This window comes from Pyrus communis, chromosome 5, assembly GCF_041283825.1.
Source record: "Pyrus communis isolate YQ-2024b chromosome 5, ASM4128382v1, whole genome shotgun sequence".
NCBI lineage: Eukaryota > Viridiplantae > Streptophyta > Magnoliopsida > Rosales > Rosaceae > Pyrus > Pyrus communis.
Genome location: NC_142569.1, coordinates 21,518,910 through 21,542,294, shown reverse-complemented (window position 1 = coordinate 21,542,294; position 23,385 = coordinate 21,518,910). Strand labels below are relative to the sequence as shown.

Below are 23,385 nucleotides of genomic sequence, written 5' to 3'. Positions count from 1 at the left end.
GGTTTAATTTGGTGCAAGAAACGTGAAAAATGGTGGAAAAATGAGCGAGAAAACCCAAGTTGCAGGTTTTCCCAGTTTCCGGCGCCGGCGACGTCGCCGGAGATTGAACGAAGAAGGTGACGGAATATTCCGTCAATTCTGACGGAATATTCCTGACGCCGTTAACGGAATCTGTCAGTTTTGACGGAATATTCCTAACGGCGTCAGTTGACGCCGTCCGTGTGTGCCACACGTGCCTGCGCGTGGCCGGCGCGTGGGGGCGCGTGCGGCGGAGGAAAATTTTTCTAAAAATATGGTTGTGATCCTGAGGTTGTGTAGAGCACGTTGGTATATTCATTTGTCCATTTTGAGCAATGTATGAGAAGTTATTACGAGAAGTTGGTTATGTGCTTTAAAGTTAACGTTTTTATAGTTATTTCGCATATAGGTGACACGTACCCCGAGGACGAGCGTTCGCACTCGAGGCAGGGGGGCTACGACCCTTCCACTTACCAGTGAGTGGGCTTTTGTTTTCCGTATATACCTATATACATTTATATTCCCAGAAATTGATTAAAAAGGGTTATTTATTTTATGCCATGCACTTTATTGTTATCGTTTATGCATCATCACATGCATTAGTAGTGGCTTGCATATACAAATGCATATTGGGTGCTGTGGACGCACAGGTAAGTGCCAGGTAAGTGGTATTCATATTTACATACAGCAGTAGTTTGAGATGCTTAGAGAGCTCATAACCTGCACCCCCGGTGTTAGTGCTCCCGCCCAGTGTAGGGCACAGTCCTTCACGTGATGTTCACCTCCCGCACCACACGCTCAGCTTGGATCCAAGTTAGGTGCACAGTCTTGTCGTACAGACCACTTTAGGTGGTTCCGACTCGTAGGTGACCCGCGATTATTCGCACAGCCTTCACGTGATCGTAGCACTGGAGCGTACATATATATTACACCCAGGCCTGTCGTACAGACCACTTTAGGTGGTTCCGACTCGTGGGCAGGTTCAGTTATTGAGTTGAGATCTGAGCTCTATATGCAGCCGTACAGGTCACGTTAGGTGGCTCCGGCTGCCAGATGTTATGCTATTGATGTGATTTATACCTGAGCACTTGCATATCATTAAGAGGCTTTGACATGGCACATTGTTGAGCATGATTGGCATACCCTTGAGCATGATTGGCATATTTATACATACGTATATATGATTATTTTCTGGGAAGTATACAGGTTTTACGGCGAGGGGTTAGAATGTATTTTTGATAAATGGTTTTCAAAGAGCTTTGTTTTTGCCCACTCACGCTTTTGTTTTGCGCCCCTCCAGGTTCTAGTTGATTAGCAGTTTCGGTGGTTTTCCCAGAGGATTCTCCCGGCTTTTCTGACAGATACTCACCATTGTAGGGTCACCTTCGGGTGTACTTTTGTCGAAATCTTCTTTTGGACTGCTGTAGACCTGCTCTGAATTGTGTTTCACTTACGCTAGCACTTGTTCTAGGACCTTGTATGCTAGTTTTTAAATTATTCGTACTTTTATATTACTACTTTATTAGCTTCCGCACGTGCACATGGCTTCGTCACCTTCGTGTGACGGCCAGCACGCTCCGATCTCGGTTGGGGTGTGTCAACGGACAATTCAATACACTAATTTAGTAAAATATATTATGATACGGACATTTAGGTACACTAATTGGAGGAAGTAAAACAAATATAATGAATTAAAATGTGTATAATAATAAATAATTTTAATTTAAATATAATGACATTACATAAGATATCTATTAAATATTAAAACAAAAATATAATATAAATTTGAATTAGGTACACATTAAAGGTACTAAAAGCAATATCCAATCTAACACCAAGTTTTTATTGAATTTAATCTTCTTCAAGGATTAAAGTTTAAAAACTCCCTTTTTTTTTTTCTTTTTCTTTTTTTTTTTTTATAACTGAAAACTATTGTATTTGTGTGTCGATAGGATTAAAAGCACACCACAAAGTAGCACACAAATGTCCTATTGATTTTCCTTATCAACACTAAGATTTGTCAATTGTAGCATATGAAAATAAGGGTCTTTCCTGCAGAAGATTGTTTTATCTAACTACTTAAAATGTCACAAAAACTGTGTTGCTGTCCCTACTAACCAATCATCGAAAAATAATTATTAGACTGACTTACACTTATCTAAAGTCTACGAGATTTTATATGAAGACACTAGACGCACAGAGCTACACTCACACAAATATTTGGGATTTTTGGAGTTGATTTGCTATTTAAATTAAATCGAACAAAAACAGAACATAAACATATTTTTAAGTAGTTCACAAATTAAGAAAAACGAGTTAGGGGAATTGCTATCCACCACCAAATAATCATGCAAACATGTTATGCTTCATTCAAATTCCTTCTATTTCCGGATGAAGATGCTAAAGTTGGCTCAATGTTAGAACTCAACATATTACTCTTTCTTATGTAGTATGTTAAGAGAATGGTGTTTTCAACTTAACTTAGTCCCTAACATGCAATCTAGAATGGTGTGTTCATAGATTTAACAAGTAGAAATCATTAAGAACGAAAAGAGTTTGAGTCATCACAAGGCATCGTACGTACTAGTGTTTTCTTACTTATCCTAGAAATTGATTCACATGTTAATCGCAATTAACAAGTACTACTCTAGAACATATGCAAGTCCTCTTTCGACAAGGGCAGTCACACACATATTCATAGCATTAGAATCCTAGATATGCTTACTGAGTATGCATCCATAGAAAACACATAAAGAATTCATCAATGAGACAAGTAGTGAACTAATTTTCATCCATTCATAAAAGTAATTCAAACGAAATGTCATAACAAAATTGCAATCATATTCAAGGCTTCAAAACAGCCCCTAACTACTAAAAATTAGTTACACATAATTCTCAAATTAAAAAAGACATGAGTTTGAGAAGATAAAACCGAAAGAAGAGAATGCCAAGATTTCCTCCTTCCTTTCCTTCCTTCCCCAACGCAACAGACTTCTTTTTTTCCTTGCTTTTCTTCCATTTTTTCTATCTTTTTTTCTCCACTTTTTTTCCCCTCTTTGCCACTACAACCTGCAACCCTTTTTTTCTTTTCTGCTACCACAGTTTTTTTTTCATAACTCACCCCACTAACAGCCATTTAGTGATGACAATAAGTGAGAGGAAATGCTAAAACAATTGTAACTCTTTGGGCAACATTTATGCCCATTACTCCCACTTAATTTTCCATTTCCTCTGATATTTGAATAGGTGTCAGCTGGCTTGTTCTTGGCTGCATCAGTTTTGGCTGCTAGTTTTATTGGATTTATTGCTTTCAATGCTTTCTTGTCAGTTACAAACTGCTCAGCCTCTTGGGAACCTTTCGGTGTTAAAATGGTCATAACTTCTTGTAGAAAAATGATATCAACAATCTGTGAAATTCCCCAGAAAATAGACATCCGTAGCTTTCCAACCATATAAGGCTCATTCTCTAATTCATTCTGAGCTGTCCGCAACTTGCTTCCAAAGTCAGCTGAAGTGCACAGGCAGTTTTGACGAATTCGTTACTTAAAATCCCACTTGTGCTATTTTTCTTTTATTTGCTTGACAAATCCTACAAAACACAAAAACAAAGTAAATAGCTCAAAAATATAAGGAACTAACTTAGAAAAGACAAGTGAATTTGATATAAAATATATATAAATATGAGCTTGTCATGTGGAGTACATGCCATCTTAAGAGACTTTGTCAAAGTTTTCTCGCTTAAAGATGTAAATGGGGATTGAGAAAGGTCTGCTATTCTTCTCCTATACGCGTACTAAATGCGTGTGGATTAATTTTAAAATAATTTCTAGTCACATCAAGCAAAACCTTTCCTAGCAAGACAAAACGAACCCAATGGAGATTTTCATCTTAGTTGGAGTTAATAAATAATTCGAAATCTCACATTCATAAACACAGACCAGACTCCGAGTTAATTATATATGATTTTTGTTATATTGAAAGAGAGAAACTATCAACAATTGTTACTTATTTGTTCATGCTCCATCGCCACTTGGCCTAACTCAAAGGATTGAATTGTACATATTTTTCCCTGCTTCTTTTGTTACAATGAATCATATTTTACTTCCTTGAAAGAAATTAATAACTTCAACGGGAAATGAATTAAATATTTTCAATCTATATTAAACCTAGGGAAACTGATCCCCACACGCTAGTTAATCTATGTACTTTGATTTTATTTGTTTTATTCAATCATTGTCAGAAACTGAAAAAAAAATGAGTACAAGTGAAGAAAATGAGGTGTAAAAATCATTTTACTAAACCAAAAGGTACCACAATACTTTTTGCGTACGTTCAAAATAATAAAAAAAAAATATTATTGAAGTGAAACGATGAATTCATATTGAGCATGTGACATCCCACATCGTTCAGGGGAGTGATCCTTATATGTATATTCCCATCCCTACCTAGCATGAGGCCTTTTGGGAGCTTACTGGCTTCGGGTTCCATTGGAACTCCGAAGTTAAGCGAGTAGCGCGCAAGAGCATTCCCAGGATGGGTGACCCATTGGGAAGTTCTCGTGTGAGTTCCCAGAAACAAAATCGTGAGGGCGTGGTCGGGGCCCAAAGTGAACAATATCGTGTTACGATGGTGGAGTAGGCCCGAGAAGTGGTCCCGCCCAGGCGGGGACGTGACAATTTAGTATCAGAGCCTAACCCTCGTCGCATGTCTGCCGACGAGGACATCGGGCCCCTAAGGGGGTGGATTGTGACATCCCACATCGCCCAGGGGAGTGATCCTTATATGTATATTATCATCCCTACCTAGTACGAGGTCTTTTTGGGAGCTCACTGCTTCGGGCTCCATTAGAACTCCGAAGTTAAGCGAGTAGCGCGAAAGCTTTCCCAGGATGGATGACCCATTGAGAAGTTCTCGTGTGAGTTCCTAGAAACAAAACCATGAGGGCGTGGTCGGAGCCCAAACGGACAATATCGTGCTACGGTGGTGGAGCGGGCTCGGGAAGTGGTCCCGTCCGGGGCGGGATGTGATAGAGCACATAATTCATAATTTGATTGGAAAATTGGTCATTCTAGAAAAGTTTATAAATATTTTTTGTTCAAATAGAAAGATCGACATGAGTGGCCCGATTAACATGGGCAGAATAAGTGAATTGTCTAAAACACCCCTATAAAACAATATGATATTTGGATGGTGCAGATAGTTATGACATATGATGTTGAGATAACATAGATATTACCAATAGGATATAGTAATAAGATAGTGTGGATACGATTTCTATAGTGTTGCCTTTATAGTTAAATATATAAATAAAAAGTGTTGCTAAACTTACCATATTGTCCTATTTTCTCATTCACTTTTAATGAAAAGGTTAATGACATATTAATTCTTTCAAAAAAAAAAAAAAAAAAAGACTTTTAGACTTCTATTTATAAATTCACTAGCCTCTTTTCATACTCTTATGCACATGGCAATTTGCTCTTTTTCCCTCCTATACGTGAGGTAGTTTTATTTTGTATTTTTACAATTTGCTCTCTTTCTTATTAAATTGCATTCTAAAAAAAATATATAAAAAGGGCATTTTTGAAGCTTCACATATTTTGCCTTCTCACTTTATATATATGAATTATAATGGTTTTACGACGATCTCCAACCCATGGGGATAAAACTTAAAAATTTATGCCCGAAAAACTTAAGCCATACCCCTGAAACTATTTTTCTCTTTCAATGGTTATAGCTTGAAATTTTAGCTCGAGATTATTAAATAATGATTTTCGCCTAATTTTTTTTGCGTAAATTTTTCTAAAAAAAAAATTATGTAGATTATCGTAATTTATTTTTGTGAACATTTTAAAATATTTAGATTCCGATAAATAATTAAAAATCATACAAATACATAGGTATTTATAAAGTTTTAAGAGAAATTTGATTTAAATATTTTTTTTTTCAAATTAGAAGTTAGATTTATTTTTGAGCCCTCAATTTTTTTTTTTTTTACGCTTAGATTTAATTTCATTTGATCATAACTATGACATCCCACATCGCCCAAGGGAGTGGATCATGTAAGTCTTATATGTATATTTCCATCTCTACCTAGCACGAGGCTTTTTGGAAGCTCACTGGCTTTGGGTTCCGTAGGAACTCCAAAGTTAAGCGAGTTCGTGCGAGAGCAATCCCAAGATGGGTGACCCACTGGGAAGTTCTCGTGTGAGTTCCCAGAAACAAAACCGTGAGGACGTGGTCGAGGCCCAAAACGGACAATATCGTGCTACGGCGAAGTCGAGCCTGGGATGTGGTGGGGGTCCGGGCCGGGTTGTGACAACAACCATTGAATTATAAGTGAAAAATAAACCTTTCACGGTAGGTGGATTATTGATAATTGATATATAAGGAATTAAACTTAAGACATTATAGTAAATGTTCTTAACCACTTGAATTTTAAATCCCTTAACCAATGTTACAAGCTGGCAATCCATCAACAACCTGTTGATCTCTCTATTACTTCATATTTACCAAAAAAAAAAATTACAGAGAATGAATTATGAATCAAAATTAATTGCTTGATAGGTGATCTTCTCTGAAAATTAATTAATTCGATAGACAATCACTAATTGACACACCCCGTCCCGAAGGAGGGCATGCTGGCCGTCACGTGAGAGTGACGTAACCATTTGCACAGTTCGGAAGCTTTAAAATATACAACTTCTAAAATGAAACACCCGAAGGTGAGTCCTCATTTGGTCCATTCTGTCAGAACACCGTTGAATTTCCTCGTAGTCACCACACCATTGCAATTCTTGAACCTGGAGGGGCGCAAAACAAGGTTGAGTGGGTCAGCAAAACAATTCTTTTCCAAATCCAAACACTTCTCAAAACTTTGTAACCCCTCGCCGTAAAACAAGTATAATTTCCCAGAAAATAAACATATATACGTATGTACAAATATGCCAAACATGCTCCAAAATATGCCATTCATGCTTGAGAATATGCCATTCATGCTTGAGAATATGCCACATTAGAATCTCATAATAAATGTAAATGCTCAAGCATAATTCACATCAATAACATATAATCTGGCAGCCGGGAGTCACCTAACGTGACATGTACCGCTGCATATAGAGCTCCAATCTCAACTCAACATCTGAATCTGCACACAAGTCGGAACCACCTAACGTGGTCTGTACGACAGGCTGGGTGTAATATATATATGCTCTAGTGCTACGATCACGTGAAGCTGTGCGATAAATCGCGGGTCACCTACAAGTCGGAACCACCTAATGTGGTCTGTACGACAGGCTTGCACCTAACTTGGATCCAAGGCGAGCATGCGGTGCTGGTGAACATACACGTGAAGGCTATACCCCTCACTCTGGGCGGGAGCACTAACACCGGGGGTGCAGATTATGAGCTCTCTAAGCATCTCAAGCTACTACTGAATACAAACATGAATACCACTTACCTGGCACTTACCTGTGCGTCCACAGCACCAAATACACATATATAAATGTATGCCACTACTAATGCATGTGATGATAGTAGTTCAATCGTAGCTTACCTGGGCCTCCTCAGCACCATGCAACAGTATGCATAATTATGGTAATGCACATATTAAAATATGATGCATATATGACAGGATAATTAATTCGTATTTCTTTTAAAATACATTTCTGGGAAATACGTCAAGCATACGTATATATATATATATATATATACTGAAAAATAACTGCCCACTCACTGATCACATCGACGTCTGGTAGGTCCCTGAGCCTCCCCTAGATTGGTTACATTCTTCTTCTGTATAATTTTCACCTATACAAAAAGTAACCAAATTGACGTTATTTAACGCACATACACCAAACATTCGTCCATAACTTTCTCATACGTTGCTCAATTTGGGTGTATGAATATACCACGGTGATCTACACGACGTCACGAACGCGTGACAATTTTCAGAACTCAATTTGGAGCTCTCACGCGCCCCCACGCGCCCTGTTCACGCGCTGCCCACGCGCGCGTCTTCTTCCTCGCGTCGCCGGACTGGTTTCGCCGGCGGTGGGTGTTTTGCCGGAATTTCTGGGTAAACTTCAAAGTGTCATAACTTCTTCATTTCTTAACCATTTTCGACGTACTATATATCAAAATGAATGTATCGACGAGACGAACACATCCCTACCTGCCTTGACCCCTAACTCGCCGTGGATTCGCCGGAAAAAGCCCCGAAAGCTCCGGCCAAACTTTGAACTTGTCATTCTCCTTGTTCTTACGTCCATTTTTCACGTAATCTATACCAAAATGAAGCCCTAATCATAATCTACCACGTTGGACTAGTTTTAGGGCCTAAAAACAACGGAATCAAACTTTTCCAAAAATACGAAAATTCGGCCAAACTTACAATTCGTGATCCCGACGTCCAAATCCTTCAAACGAAGCACTCCGAGCTTCCTTAGGACCTCACCAAGCTTCCTACAAGCTTCAAAATCCCAAAAACATGCTAGTTTAAGTTTGCATGAACAGTACCTAAATCGGATTACCTCGAATCGACATGAAAACGAAGGATTTCTCACCTGAAAATGGTATGGTTGCACTCGTACGAGCTTCACGAGTTCGATGGTGTCCTTAGTTTCTTTGATCCATCAAGGTTTGGGTGATTTGTGTGTCGTCCGTACGTTTTCAGAAGGAAGAAGAAGAAATGGGAGCTCGGGAGAGAGAGAGAGAGAGAGACAGAAAAGAGACAGAGGGAGAGGAAAACACGGGAGAGTGAGACGGGGTGTATGAGTGTGTGTGTGGTCCTACAACACTACACAACACAACACTACACGCAAATGTAACGAACTAGGGGTAAAATTGTAATTTCAAATGTACGTTTCGATATTTCCGGGACGGGATGTCACACTAATCTAATCCACTTTCAAAGCAGTTTTCTTTAATGGACTCCTCCAAGCAGTTTGTTTTATTTACATGAGCAGAATTTGATTGAAATTTTAGTTTATATAAAAAGGGCATTTTGGAAGCTTCACATATTTTGCCTTCTCACTTTATATTATGAATTATAATGGTTTTACGACGATCTCCAACTGTGACAACCCGTTCCAAATTTTACGTTTTTATTTTATTTTAAAAGCGTGAATTTACGAAATTGCCCTAGAGGCAAGGACTTTGACTTCCGTTGACCATCGACTTGAGAGATGTGGGACTTATTCTTTTAGCATATCCTCATAGTACTCATTGGTACGAACGTATAGGCGAAAGCCGTTTGCGATTCCGGATTATAACGGTATAGTTATGGACGTTTGAAATTGGTTATTTAAATATTTGAATTCCCACCTTGTGGGATTAGTGGACCAATTAAATTAAAGGGACAAGGAACCAATTAGAAGAAGAAGTAAAGTTTGCAGCCAATCAAAAAGAAAGAAGAAAAGAAAAGAAAAAAAAAAAAAAAAAAAAAGGGAAACAGCTTCCCGTGCACCGATACCCGCACCACCGCGAGTCCATTTTCCAAGGCCGATTCCGGCCAACTTCGGTGGAGTTTTTCGATGCCACCACCACCATCTTGAAGCTCTCATTCCCCTCTACAAAAACCACCCAAGAACCACCTTGATTAACCATGGTATGTGGCGGTTTGAGGCCACGAAAGTTGACGAAAATCAATGGTGCTCCGGCCACCCTTTTCGATTTTCCGGCAAATCGGCAAAGCGATGGCCGATGCCACCACTTGGGCTTAGTAGCCCATCATCCCAGGAGCAAAACCCAACCAACCTTGACCCCGTTGGACCACCGTAGACGACGAATCGACGTCGGGAAGTTTTAGGCACCCGCCGGCTTTGTGGGCAAAATTGACCATCTTCCGTCCACTTTTGGACTTCGTGGCAGGGACCAATCATTCAGGACGCCTCGATGTGTGCGCTAGAGAATCATAGCGTGGACTCCAGGTAAGTGGATCTTTTCCTTTTTATCGTACATATTGTTGAGAGTTCTATCGACACTTTTAAATTGATTAGGTATATTACTTTCATATATAATTATTGTGAATGATTGAAGTACTATATGAACTACGAATGGCTTGATCCCTGTCTAGGGTACGTAGGCAGTCTAACGAGACGTTAGATGCAGCCATAAAATATTTGAGACAAAAGCCTTATTTGGGAAATTGAGTAATGCGAAGGAAATTGATAAAGACAAGTTTTAGTTTTGTGAATTAGTTAGTTAATTAGTGTTAATTGGATTATCATGGATAATTATCCCTGAAAATAAGTAGTTCGGGAGTAGAGCGTTATTGATTGTACATTTCACACTGTATAATTTATAATTGAAAATGCTACAACATGGTTGAGTGTTAGATTGCATCATGGTATATCCATATGTATACTACTTGCATATAATTATGGGGAATGCTTTCAAGTGCAAAGGTGGACGCAGGACACCCAGGTAAGCTTCAGGTGAGTACATGTTGATGTTAGTGATGGTAGTGAGTACGATTGTGTTGAGATATAGTATAGCTCATAAACCTGCACCCCGGTGTTAGTGCTCCCACCCATGGCCAGGGCACAGTCCTTCACGTGATGTTCACCTCCCGCACCTTACGCTCACCTTGGATTCAAGGTAGGTGCACAGTCCTGTCGTACAGACCACTTTAGGTGGTTCCGACTCGTAGGTGACCCGCGATTATTCGCCCAGTCTTCACGTGATCGTAGCACTTGAGCGTATTTATTTACACCCAGTCCTGTCGTACAGACCACTTTAGGTGGTTCCGACTCGTGTGCAGGTATACTTATTGAGCTATTGGCTAGCCAGGATTTATGAGATTGAGATATGGATAAGTCGTACAGGTCACTATAGGTGACTCCGACTTATATGCTAACCATGATTGATGAGATTGGATAAGTCGTACAGGTCACTATAGGTGACTCCGACTTATATGCTAGCCAGGATTGATGAGATATGGATAAGTCGTACAGGTCACTATAGGTGACTCCGACTTAGATGCTAGCCAGGATTGATGAGATATGGATAAGTCGTACAGGTCACTATAGGTGACTCCGACTTAGATGCTACCAGGATTGATGAGATATGGATAAGTCGTACAGGTCACTATAGGTGACTCCGACTTATATGCTAGCCATGATTGATGAGATATGGATAAGTTGTACATGTCATTTTAGATGACTCTGACTGATATATCACTTTGTATTGATTTAGTTCATTTGGCCTACTTATTAATGTATGGTGGAGTTGATGGCAAACCGTGGTTTTGGTCATTTCTGAGTATGGTTTGGATATATGTATATATGTTGTACTGTCTTATGGAAAACGATACGGGTTTTACATTTAGGGGCGTTACTTTTAGAGAGGTACTAACTTTGGGAAGTTTGGTTTTATTGCTTACTCACACCTTCTGTTTGGTGCCCTCCAGGTTTTAGCTGCTGAGTTTGTATCGACAAGAATATGTGGCGAATCTTAGTATTGATGGATATTTCTGAGGGTATGATTCTTACCCACACTACTGTACCTTACTTATGCTCTGACTTCGCGTGTGAAATGGGTTCGCTCCCACTCGTAGCGCACTCTGGTACTTAGACACTTTTAGATTCAAATTTATTCACTTTTTATACACTATCACATTCTATGGCTTCGTCACCTTCCAGGTGTCGGCCAGCACAGCTCGATTCAGGGTCCAAGTCGACTTTCTGGGTCGGGGTGTGTCACCAACCCATGGGGAAAATTTATGCCTGAAAAACTTAAGCCATACCCCTGAAACTATTTTTCTCTTCTAATGGTTATAGCTTGAAATTTTAGTTTGAGATTATTAAATAATGATTTTAGCCTAATTTTTTTGGGTAAATTTTTCTAAAAAAAAAAATATGTAGATTATCGTAATTTATTTTTGTGAACATTTTAACTTAAAAATATTTAGATTTCGATAAATAATTAAAAATCATACAAATACATAGGTATTTATAAAGTTTTAAGAGAAATTTGATTTAAATATTTTTTTTTTCAAATTAGACGTTATATTTATTTTTGAGCCCTCAAATTTTTTTTTTTTTTACCCTTAGATTTGATTTCATTTGATCACAACTGTGACATCCCACATTGGTCAAGGGAGTGGATCCTGTAAGCCTTATATGTATATTGCCATCTCTACCTAGCACGAGGCCTTTTGGAAGCTCACTAACTTCGGGTTCCGTAGGAACTCCGAAGTTAAGCGAGTTCATGCAAAAGCAATCGCAGGATGGGGGACCCATTGGGAAGTTCTCGTGTGAGTTCCCAGAAACAAAACCGTGAGGGCGTAGTTGGATCCCAAAGCGAACAATATCGTGCTATGGCGAAGTCGAACCCGGGATGTGGTGAGGGCCGGGGCCGGGATGTGACAAGAACCATTGAATTATAAGTGAAAAATAAACCTTTCACGGTAGGTGGATTATTGATAATTGATATATAAGGAATTAAACTTAAGACATTATATATAATTGATATATAAGGAATTAACCACTTGAATTTTAAATCCCTTAACCAATGTTACAAGCTGGCAATCCATCAACAACCTGTTGATCTCTCTATTACTTCATATTTACCAAAAAAAAAAAAAATTACGGAGAATGAATTATGAATCAAAATTAATTGCTTGATAGGTGATCTTGTCTGAAAATTAATTAATTCGATAGACAATCACTAATCTAATCCACTTTCAAAGCAGTTTTCTTTAATGGACTCCTCCAAGCAGTTTGTTTTATTTAACATAGACAAATAAGACAGCAAAACATAGTACAAAGCGTAAATAGATGAATAAAAGAAGAAAGCTGACAGAAATTATAACTGTCTTTTTAACTTGTTGGCTTCGTAGGAACCCCGAAGTTGGGTATCGAGTTCGAATCAGTGAAATAGCAACACTACAACAAAACTGGTCATCCATGACACTCAAATAAACACATCGATGACGCTTTTCCTTAAACACATCATTTTGATGGCTTAATGACGCTTATTAGAAAGGCAGGACAATGTTTCCCAAATAAAACCTAAACCTGATTAATTAATGAAAGAAACAATTTTTTTGAACATTGCCACAGCATTGTCGCAAGTGGGATTGAACAAATGGAACACATGGTTCTCCCCCTTTGCTTCGATGACCTCCACAGCCCCTTTCCATCCACTCTTTTTTAGTACGTCACTATAATTGCATCCCCTTTCTTTCAAGACATCTTTCTCTCCAACACAAACCAGCACTTTCTCACAGCCCAATTCCCCCAATTTTGGATCCTTACCAGGATTCAAAAACGGGTCATCGGATCCACTTGTTGAGGGGTACGCCACACGCCACAAACCAGCCATATACTCTCTTGCAATAGGGGGCAGAGCTGATTCTTCCCCAATCGGCTCTGTTCCCCAAAAATATGGATGCACCAACACAATGCCATTCAGCTTAACACCACTCAACCCCTCGGATCCTACTCTCAATCCCATGTGGTGAGCTATGTTAGCTCCAGCGCTGTCACCTGCAAAAAACACGCGCTGAAAATCTGCGTGGCGATTTAGCCACTCTTCGGAGCCCTTCCCCTCAGAATGGGAAGCAACCCATTTGATAGCAGCCCATGCATCGTTGTAAGCAGCTGGCAGAGAGTGCTCTGGGGCTAGCCTGTAGTCAACCGAGACAGCAACAACATTGGCTTGAGCAACTAGTACGTTAAGGTGGGTGTGATAAATTGGAGAAAATGCAGTTTCAACCACGAAACCACCTCCGTGGATGTAAACAAGAAGAGGGAGTTTTTTATCGGGTGAGTTGGTGGTGGATTTGGTGGGGAGGTAAAGCCTTCCGGACAATGCTGGTTCTTGTGAGACCACAGCATCTTTGGATTCGACTCCAGTTTGGGGATCAAGGGATGGAGGAAGCTTGGTTGTGCCGGTGAGCCGCTCAATTCGACCATCTTTGTAGATTTTGATGAGAGGAGAGAAATCATAGGTTATATCGTTACTCATGCTTGGATTCAATGAAGAGAAGTCCGTTTACTTGCCTATTTAAGAGAACGCTAAACACAATTATGCAGAGAGTTAAACATGCATGTTTGAGTGGAGAAATCAATTAGTTAGGTTATTCATCACTTATGGTGCGGCATTACCATCGCACTCAATCTGCCACGTGTTATATTGTAATTAGTCACAGTTAAATGTGTGGTTATGCAGAGCGTTTAAAGTAAAGGTGTGTACCGCTTCATTTCGATCTTCGTTGGAATGAGTCATGTATATATAGGATGACACTTCTTTTGGCTCGGAATGGTAAATATGGGTTAATACGTTTGTGGAAGTGCGCCATCATGATCCTACGCTTGTTCTTACAAGCCGTCCATGTAAGAATAACATTACAAGGATAAAGATTCAATCAATTGAATCACAATTCTCAAAAGATCAAGATAAGAAAACTGTAAATTTGTAAGCATGAAACTGACCTGCAGAACTCGCTCCAGATGATGATGCCATTGCAGCAAGATAAACTCGAAACCTTCTACCCTCTAACAAGACATAATGGCTCTCTCAATCAATAGGACTTGAGATCTCAATGAACCGCATTCTCGTAAGGACAGTGGCTCAAGTCTTATATTGTACTCCCTTAACCATTCCCTATCAGAATAGGTTTAGGATTCAAACTTAACTACTAATACCGAAACACTAGTCCTAAACTAATTCTGGTACTGAGTTCCAATCCCAAAAGGTTTATGCAGAACCTTGATGTACTTTTCCTGCAAAAATACTAATACATAATAGCTTAAAGATTAGGGCTTTTTTATATCAATCTTAAACACCATAGTCAGTTCCATATTCATACTCATAATCTTACATTCTCCCACTTGAGTATGAAACCCGAGAACCAATCTTTCAAGATTTATAGAAGTGATCACTAAGTCCAAATCCCAGAAAAGCTTATCATCATGCATTGACACAGACATACATTTCAAAGTATGGAATTTTAGAACCTAATTTGCACATTGCAGAATCGATTCCAAAGTTACTACATACTTGATATGTATCTCATGTCCATATGAATCTTTACTATAGTAATATCAAAAGAATTACTCCCACTGTTGTCAGCCAAAACTTGTTTCAACAAAATCAAGTTTCCAGTCAACAGTAACATTCAGATCATCATACCAAATAGTTTCCAAAGGAATGCATCAGCAAAATCACAAGACGATTTTCTAGCAAACCAAAACTATTATTATTAATAAAACTTGTTTTCTGGAACAATTTGTCACAGAATTGGAAAACTTGAACACTAACCGAAAACCAAAAACTAAATAAACACATATGGCTCATCTTAACTAAAGCAATCATGACTAACTTTTAAGATAAGCTTCCTTACTCGAAAATTGCAGCCTCAGCAATCATGAAGCAGCAACAATAGTCTTCAAGTTCCAAAATAACTTACTCCCACTTATCAAAAGACTCTAAGACGCCCATCTATTCAACATGCCTTTTGAATACATTATTAGGCAGCGCTTTTGTGAGAGGATCTGCAATCATTGCAGTTGTTGATAGATACTGAATTTCTATCTCTCCTTTCTTCACCTTTTCTCTAACCTTGAGAAACTTCACATCCATCAACCTTGAGGTTGATGTCCTCTTGTTATTTTTTTAGAAGAATACAGCAGCATTATTATCACAAAACATCTTCATTGGTCTCTTTATTGAGTCAACGATCTTCATGTTAGCTATGAAGTTTCTAAGCCAAACAGCCTGCTTCATACCTTCAAAACATGCCACAAACTCAGCTTCCATTGTTGATGTTGATATAATGGTTTGCTTAGCACTCTTCCATGAAACAGCCCCTCCATTTAGTTTGAAAATGTATCCACCAGTCGACTTTCTTTCATCCATATCTCCAGCAAGGTCTGAATCGGTGAATCCAACAAATTCTAAATAATCATCTCTGCCATAAACTAACATGAAATTCTTAGTTCTCTGCAAGTATCTCAGTACCTTCTTTGCTGCCACTCAATGAGCTTCTCCAGGATTTGATTGAAACCTTCCCAAAAGACCAACAATGAATGCCAAATCCAGCGTAGTGCAAATGTTAGCATACATAAGGCTGCCAACTAATGAAGCATAAGGCTTCATCTTCATCAATTCAATTTTATGCTCATTCTTTGGACACTGGTCTCAGGAGAACTTATCTTTCTTGTTCACTAGAACATCAGCTTTATTGCAATGTTCCATGTTAAACCTGTTAAGTACTCTTTCAATATAGCCTTTCTAAGACAATCCAAGAAATCTTCTCTACCTATCTCGAACTATCTCAATTCCCAGAACATAATAGGCTTCTCCAAGATCCTTTATTTCAAAGTTTGTGTTCAATAGGTGCTTGGTTTCATTCAATAGTTGTCTATCCGAGCTTGCAAGTAAGATGTCATCTACGTAGAGAACAAGGAAAATAAATTTTGACCCTCTTGTTTTGAGATAGATTCAATCATCCATCTTATTTTCTATGAAACTGTGAAGTAACAACTTGATCAAATTTTAAGAACCATTGCCTTGATGCCTGTTTTAGTCCATAGATTGACTTCTGTAACTTGCAAACCATATATTCCTTCCCCCTTTCAACAAATCCAAGAGGTTCAACCATGAAAATGTCTTCATACAGATCTCCATTTAAAAATGCAGTCTTGACATCCATTTGGTGCAATTCTAAATCAAAATGTGCTGTTAAAGCCATGATAACTCTCATTGAATCATTGGAAGACACAGGGGAAAAAGTGTCATTGTAGTCAACCCCTTCCCTTTGTGTGAAACCTTTTGCAACAAGCCTTGCTTTATATATCTCGATCCTTCCCTCAGCATCCTTTTTGGTTTTGAATACCCACTTACAACTGATTGCCTTAATGTTAGGTGGGGATTGCACTAGAGACCAAACAGAGTTCTTGGACATTGAATCAAGTTCTTCCTTCATTGCCGCCTGCCATACAACATTTTGAGGACTTTGCATGGCTGGATGATATGTCATAGGATCATCAATATCTCCAAAATCGAACTCTGTCTCTTGAAGATACACATAGTCTGAAGAAATAGCTGGCTTTTTAATTCTGTTGGATTTCCTCAGATTTTGATGATCAAGTGAGTTGGTAGGAGCATTAGAATTGGTAGCCTGATTCTCAGTGACAGGATTTTGATTAATGGAAGCATTGTGTTAATCTTCTTCATTCACAATTTCTGTTGGTATCTTTGTCTCACCCATTACTTCATCAATTTAAGTATTAGTACTCAATCTCGGGAAAACTGGTATGTGGTTATAGTCTAACCGTGAGGACTCATCATCCATTTTCCTTGCTTCTTCAAATTCAAAATTTTCTTGAACTAAATTTGAAACATCTTCAGCTTTTAGGAAGGTAGCATTATGAGTTTCTTGCATTTGAAACATCGCCTCTGCTTTACATCCCCAGACATGAAAATGATCAAAACTTGGTTGTCTTCCATTCCACAGCTCAAATGGTGTCTTAGGCACAACTTTAGTTGGCACTCTATTAAGTATATAATTTGCTGTCTTCAATGCCTCTCCCCAAAGGAAACCAGGAAGTTTGGACCTAGAAATCATGCTTTTCACCATCCCCATGGGAGTTCTATTTCTCCTCTCTACCACTCCATTTGGTTGGGGTGTGCTAGGAGTGGTGTATTGAGCTACTATGCCTTGGCCTTCAAGGAAACATGCAAAAGGACCCTTTTTCTGTCCAGCTTCTGTGTGCCTGCCAAAATATTCCCCTCCTCTATCTGATCTAACAATTTTAATCACACGGTTTAACTGTTTTTCAACTTCACTTTTGAAGGTTTTGAAACATACAAGGACTGGGGACTTTTCACTAATAAGGAAAACATAACTGTATCTAGAGTAGTCATTTATGAAATTCACAAAATAAGAGTTCCCGCATATGGTTTTGATAGGAAAAGGTCCACAAACATCTGTATGTATGATTTTCTAACAGGCCATGACTTCTTTTAGCATCTAGTTTCCTAACATTTGTCATCTTTCCTTTCATACAATCAACACACTCAATTGCACTCTTGAAATCAATGGTCGGAATCAAGTTCATTTTGGACAATTGAAAAACCCTTTCTTTTAAAATGCGTCCTAATCTTTTGTGCCAAAGCATGAAAGTTTGATAAAAAAATATGCATTCTTTTGGTTGCAATATTTAAGACATGTAAATGGTTGGTTTCTATAGTGCAATCTATTTTCCAAAGTTGATCATGCAGAAAAGCTTTTCCTTGTAGAGAGCCTTTTCTAAAGAACTTGACACATTCATCATCTCCCATGAAAACATAGCCTTGTTTTACTATCTTTGATGATGAAAGTAAGTTTCTTCTCATTGCAGGCACAAACAAAACATTATTCAATTGCATTATTAAACCACCAAGAGTTAGCAGGAATATCAATGAGATTCGACTCCTCACACACATAGACATCAGCTTTTCCTTTAGCCCTTAACCAATCCTTGAAAATTTCACAGTCCCTCCTATAGTGACCTTTAGATTTGCAGTGATGACACCTAATCTTTTCAATGTTTTTAACCTTGACCTTAAAATTATTAGATTTAGAGGAGTTGGAATTTTTAGCAGATATAACAGACTTATCATGTTGCTTAGGTTTAGAAACATTACTAGGATTGGTGTCCTTCTTTCCCCTTGTAGTTTGCACATAATTGACTGCTTTAGTCTCTTTACTTTTTTCTTGTTTTTGTCAATTTTCTTCTTCGACACACTGAGCAATCAATTCATCCACTGTCCAAGTCTTGTCTTGAGTATTGTAAGACACTTTTAGTTGATTGAGTTTCTGTGGTAATGCTTGTAGAATCATGAACACCAATTACTTTTCACCAATGTTGACATCCATTGAATTAAGTTTCTCAGCTGCATCTGTCATCTTCATAATGTGGTCTCAGATTGAACCTCCACCCTCAAATTTGTAAGATGTCAAAAGGAACTGAGCGATTTTAGCCTTTTCAGATTCTTTAAATTTGTTCTCCACAGCATTTAGATAATCTTTTGCTAGTTCACACTTCTTGATTCCTCCTCGCACCGTGTCTGTCATGCCACTTTCAAGAATGGATAGGGCCACTTTATTAGCCCTAGTCCATCTTTCAAACTCAGCCTTCTCATTCTTTGTGCTTTTATCGGTTAATGCTGCAAGCTTTGGCATGTCAAGTGCAATATCAAACTCATTTAGTGTCAAAAGCAACTCAATTTCTCTTCTCCACTTTTTGTAATTGCTCCCACCAGTGAGTATTGGTACTGCACCCAAACTGATTGACTTTAATGAAACTGGAGAAAAACAGCAATGAAATCAAAACTTAGAATCTAGAGTGATTCTTGATTTCGGTCTTTCTCACCACAAATTGAGTGAACTGAATCAACTTAATCATATATATATATATATAGCCTTTCATATTGAAGACATATATAGAATAAACAATTCAAGATCATTAAAGTCAATCGCATAAAATCTGCATAACTTCTTTAGATTTGATGCTACAGAACTTGGTTAACGCAAAATACAATATGCAATGATAGAACACACCAATCCGTGAAAATTCAAAGCTTCTGGGTTAATTATAGCAGCGGAAGCATTATTACAACTACAAAATATATTAAGGTTGAAAAAGGAATTGAACCAGCAGATAACCTTAGTTATTCAATCATATTATCCTAATATTGCCATCAATGTCGAGTAAAATCAGTTTTTACATGGAATGAAAACATACCTTTTCTAGATCAAACTTTGAATCGAAACCAGAATTAAGAGGGTAAAGATCGCAAGGAGAACTTCTCAATGAACAAACAACAAACTCAAAAACCCAAAACATAACGATCAAATTTTAAAAGAACCTTTCGAGAGTTATAATGGCTCTTTAACGAAACGACATCGTTTATTGACAGGGCCCCTTTTTTTCTCTTTTTTTTTTTTTTTTAACTTAAGTTTCGATTCCAGTTCCTTATCTTTTCCCACAAACTAAAAGATTTTATGAATCGAATTCAATGATTAGAACCTAGGGCTCTGATACCACATGTAAGAATAACATTACAAGGATAAAGATTCAATCAATTGAATCACAATTCTCAAAAGATCAAGATAAGAAAACTGTAAATTTGTAAGCATGAAACTGACCTGCAGAACTCACTCCAGATGATGATGCTATTGCAGCAAGATAAACTCGAAACCTTCTACCCTCTAACAAGACATAATGGCTCTCTCAATCAATAGGACTTGAGATCTCAATGAACCGCATTCTCGTAAGGGCAGTGGCTCAAGTCTTATATAGTACTCCCTTAACCATTCCCTATCAGAATAGGTTTAGGATTCAGACTTAACTACTAATATTGAAACACCAGTCCCAAACTAATTCTGGTACTGAGTTCCAATCCCACAAGGTTTATACAGAACCTTGATGTACTTTTCCTGCATAAATACTAATACATAATAGCTTAAAGATTAGGACTTTTCTATATCAATCTTAAACACCATAGTCAGTTCCATATTCATACTCATAATCTTACAGTCCATGCTTTAAAACTCCTTTTGGATCTTCCATGGACGAGTTCTAGCCTCCTTAATGGTACTTCTCGGTCTCCAAGATTAGAACGGTTGGCTATGGTATATCGAGTTTCTCCTATGATATTCGTCTTCTAACAGTAACATTAACCCACTTCGTATAAAAATTCTCATAAAAGTCGCATGTACACTGAGGCACAACATAGAACTAAAGGGAAATGGTTTTCACACCCTTTTTTTCATGTGTATACTCTCTTTATTTTGTCCATTGATTTTTTCTTTATTTGATTTAACAGTCAGACATAAGTACATATCGAGAAAAATAATGTGTTGAAATTAGTTCCAAAACTAAAATTTTGGTCCATATATACTTGGAGCGGAATCAGCATGCACCTACAAAATTGTATTAGTAGAAGCATATAACATATATATGTTGGAATTCAGTTTATTATTATTAGAATTAGTTGTCTTGTGGGCCAAGGGTTAATCCCTTGCCCATTAAGTTTCGAATTACTTGCTCGTTTAATCTAGGATTTGTTTTAGTTGTTTCACTATTCAAAGGACTCTTGTATTTGGTTTTTATTATCAATCAATAAACAATGCTTTACCCGGATATTATTCAATTTTATAGTTGTCAAGGAATGTTTCTGTTGTCGACCTTTTCTTTTCCTTTTTGATATAAACATAGCAAACCAAGTAATGTATCTACTCATCATTGCAGAAAAATATGAAAACAACACAAATTATGTTGCATGCTTATTTCCTTTATACAAAAAACTATGTATTTACATATATACGAAGTGACGCTTGGGACCCCCTAACTAACTTACAGAATGTTAAACACTCTGTAGTGCACCACTATTTACATAGTATGGGTACTTGCACAAAACCAAGAGAAAGACAACGAAAGCTTTTTCCCTACTGATAGGAGCATATTTAGGCGACTTACTTAGCTTGTTTTCGTGCATTTATATTGTTAATTCATAGTTGTTTTTGGCGTTTAAGCCATTTTCGTGTGTTTTTAGGTTCATGTGGCTAAGGAAGCAAAAAGATGCATTTTGGAGCATTTTGGAGCAAAATTGGACTTGGAAGGGATAACTTATACTTGGAGCAAAAGGAATGGACGAAATTGAAGAGTTGATGTCACAAGGATTCCTACTTGAAGTAGCCACACACCTTCCACATTTCAGCCACATGCACTTGTTCCTCCATCATTGCACCAACAACAACCTTGCCATTCACTCCCTTTAATTAATTCAACCTAGCTGTCAAAGCACATGCATATTCACCCTTCATTCCAGCCATTCCACATGCATTTCCAACCCACATTTACACTTTAATCATTCAAACATGCACTCCCTTTAATCACATGCATAAATCAGCCACATGCATCTCCCATCACCATATCAGATTTCCATCATATTCACATGCATTCCATCCTTTAAAACATTGCACATGCACTCCCTTTAATTAATTAAGCCACATGCACTCCCATCCATTTCATCATTGCAGCCAACACATGCTTTCACATGCATTTTCAGATTGTCCCCTTGCACATGCAGCCACATATTCATTGCACATGCAATTCCAACCCACATGCATCCTTTAATCATTCAAACATGCAGCCACATTCCCTCCTAGCTGTCATGTTCCCCCCATTTCACCTATAAATAAGCATCCATTGCATTCATTCTCATTCACTCTTCCATATTCCAGAAATTCGTCAAAACCTCTCCACACCCTTGCAGCAGCCACCAAAACACTTTTCTCCTCCATTGCAGCCACTCCAACCACTCCCCAAACCATTCACACCATCAAACTATCCTTAGACCTTGTGCTACAATAAAGAGGAAGAGAAGAGGGCCTAAACGTTCATACAATTCAAGTTTGAGTTGTTGGAATGTTTAGGTGTTTCTTTGATTTCAATGTTTAAATTCAATTCTCTTTGTTTTGTATGTTTGAGGAATGGAAGAAAAGAGTGCTTAAACGTTCATACAATTCAAGTTTGAGTTGTTGGAATGTTTAGGTGTTTCTTTGATTTCAATGTTATGAAGAACTAAACCCCCCTTAGCTAGGGGGTGATTCGAAATATATGTTTATACTTGCATTTTGATTTGATTACTTCTAATTACGTTTCATAAGTTGTGAATTCAATTTGTTTAACTGTTTTATTGATAACCTATTTATGTATGTTTATTGAGAGTGCACGCTTAATTTTCATGCATGAATATGACGCTAGAATATAAGTGAGTTTCACCTAATAGTTATGAACTTATATTCACAAGTAGTGGAGGTTGCTTATAAACAATCGCGTTAAATAAATTCTTGGCATAAGTTTCATGCAATCATAGTAACGAATGCCTCGTCAACACTTATAGTTTTCAAAGAACTTAATGATTCTTGCTTGTATCTCTATTATGCAATTCATGTAGGGAACTTGTGGGGAATGCTTTGGGTTGTCGTATGCAATCATCCAATTCATTAACTTAAGGAAAACTTGACGGTTAATTTAAGCGGACCTAATTAACCCGGGGTGTTGAGAATTCATGGTTTATTGAAATGCAATTGGAAATCGTTTTATTATGCAAGTGTAACATGTGTGGAGATGAACCCCTTAGCTAGCATTCATCCATACTTTTCATCATATTCATATTTACATTCTGCCTTAATTACAATCTGTCCATTTAATTTAATTTCGTCAAAACCTTAATCCCCCTTTACTTTAGTGTCCAATTTAGTTAGAAAGTGTCTTAGTTTGTGTTTATAAGTGTTTTGATTCAATTTGTTACACAAATTCGTCCAAATTCACCAAAGTGCTCAAAACTGCCCAGAAAGTGATTTTAAGG

The 23,385-nt window shown here is 37.9% G+C and overlaps 1 protein-coding gene and 1 long non-coding RNA gene across 2 annotated transcripts; both read right to left on the bottom strand.

Moving 5' to 3' along the window:
* Positions 1 to 6,631: 6,631 nt before the first annotated feature.
* On the bottom strand, positions 6,632 to 8,355 carry LOC148696979 (uncharacterized). Its single transcript, XR_015962064.1, has 4 exons — positions 8,189 to 8,355; positions 7,926 to 8,088; positions 7,751 to 7,824; positions 6,632 to 6,818 (listed from the first exon to the last, which is right to left on the bottom strand). It is a non-coding gene; the product is annotated as an uncharacterized LOC148696979 (long non-coding RNA).
* A 4,446-nt stretch (positions 8,356 to 12,801) lies between these two features.
* On the bottom strand, positions 12,802 to 14,004 carry LOC137723882 (putative carboxylesterase 12). Its single transcript, XM_068463008.2, has one exon. It carries the CDS (start codon positions 13,984 to 13,986, stop codon positions 13,039 to 13,041), a length of 948 nt encoding a protein of 315 aa, XP_068319109.2. The 5' UTR covers positions 13,987 to 14,004; the 3' UTR covers positions 12,802 to 13,038.
* Positions 14,005 to 23,385: the final 9,381 nt, after the last annotated feature.

Coding starts and splice junctions, on each gene's coding strand:
- LOC137723882 (XM_068463008.2), bottom strand. CDS start 13,986: ATGAGTAACGATATAACCTATGATTTCTCTCCTCTCATCAAAATCTAC.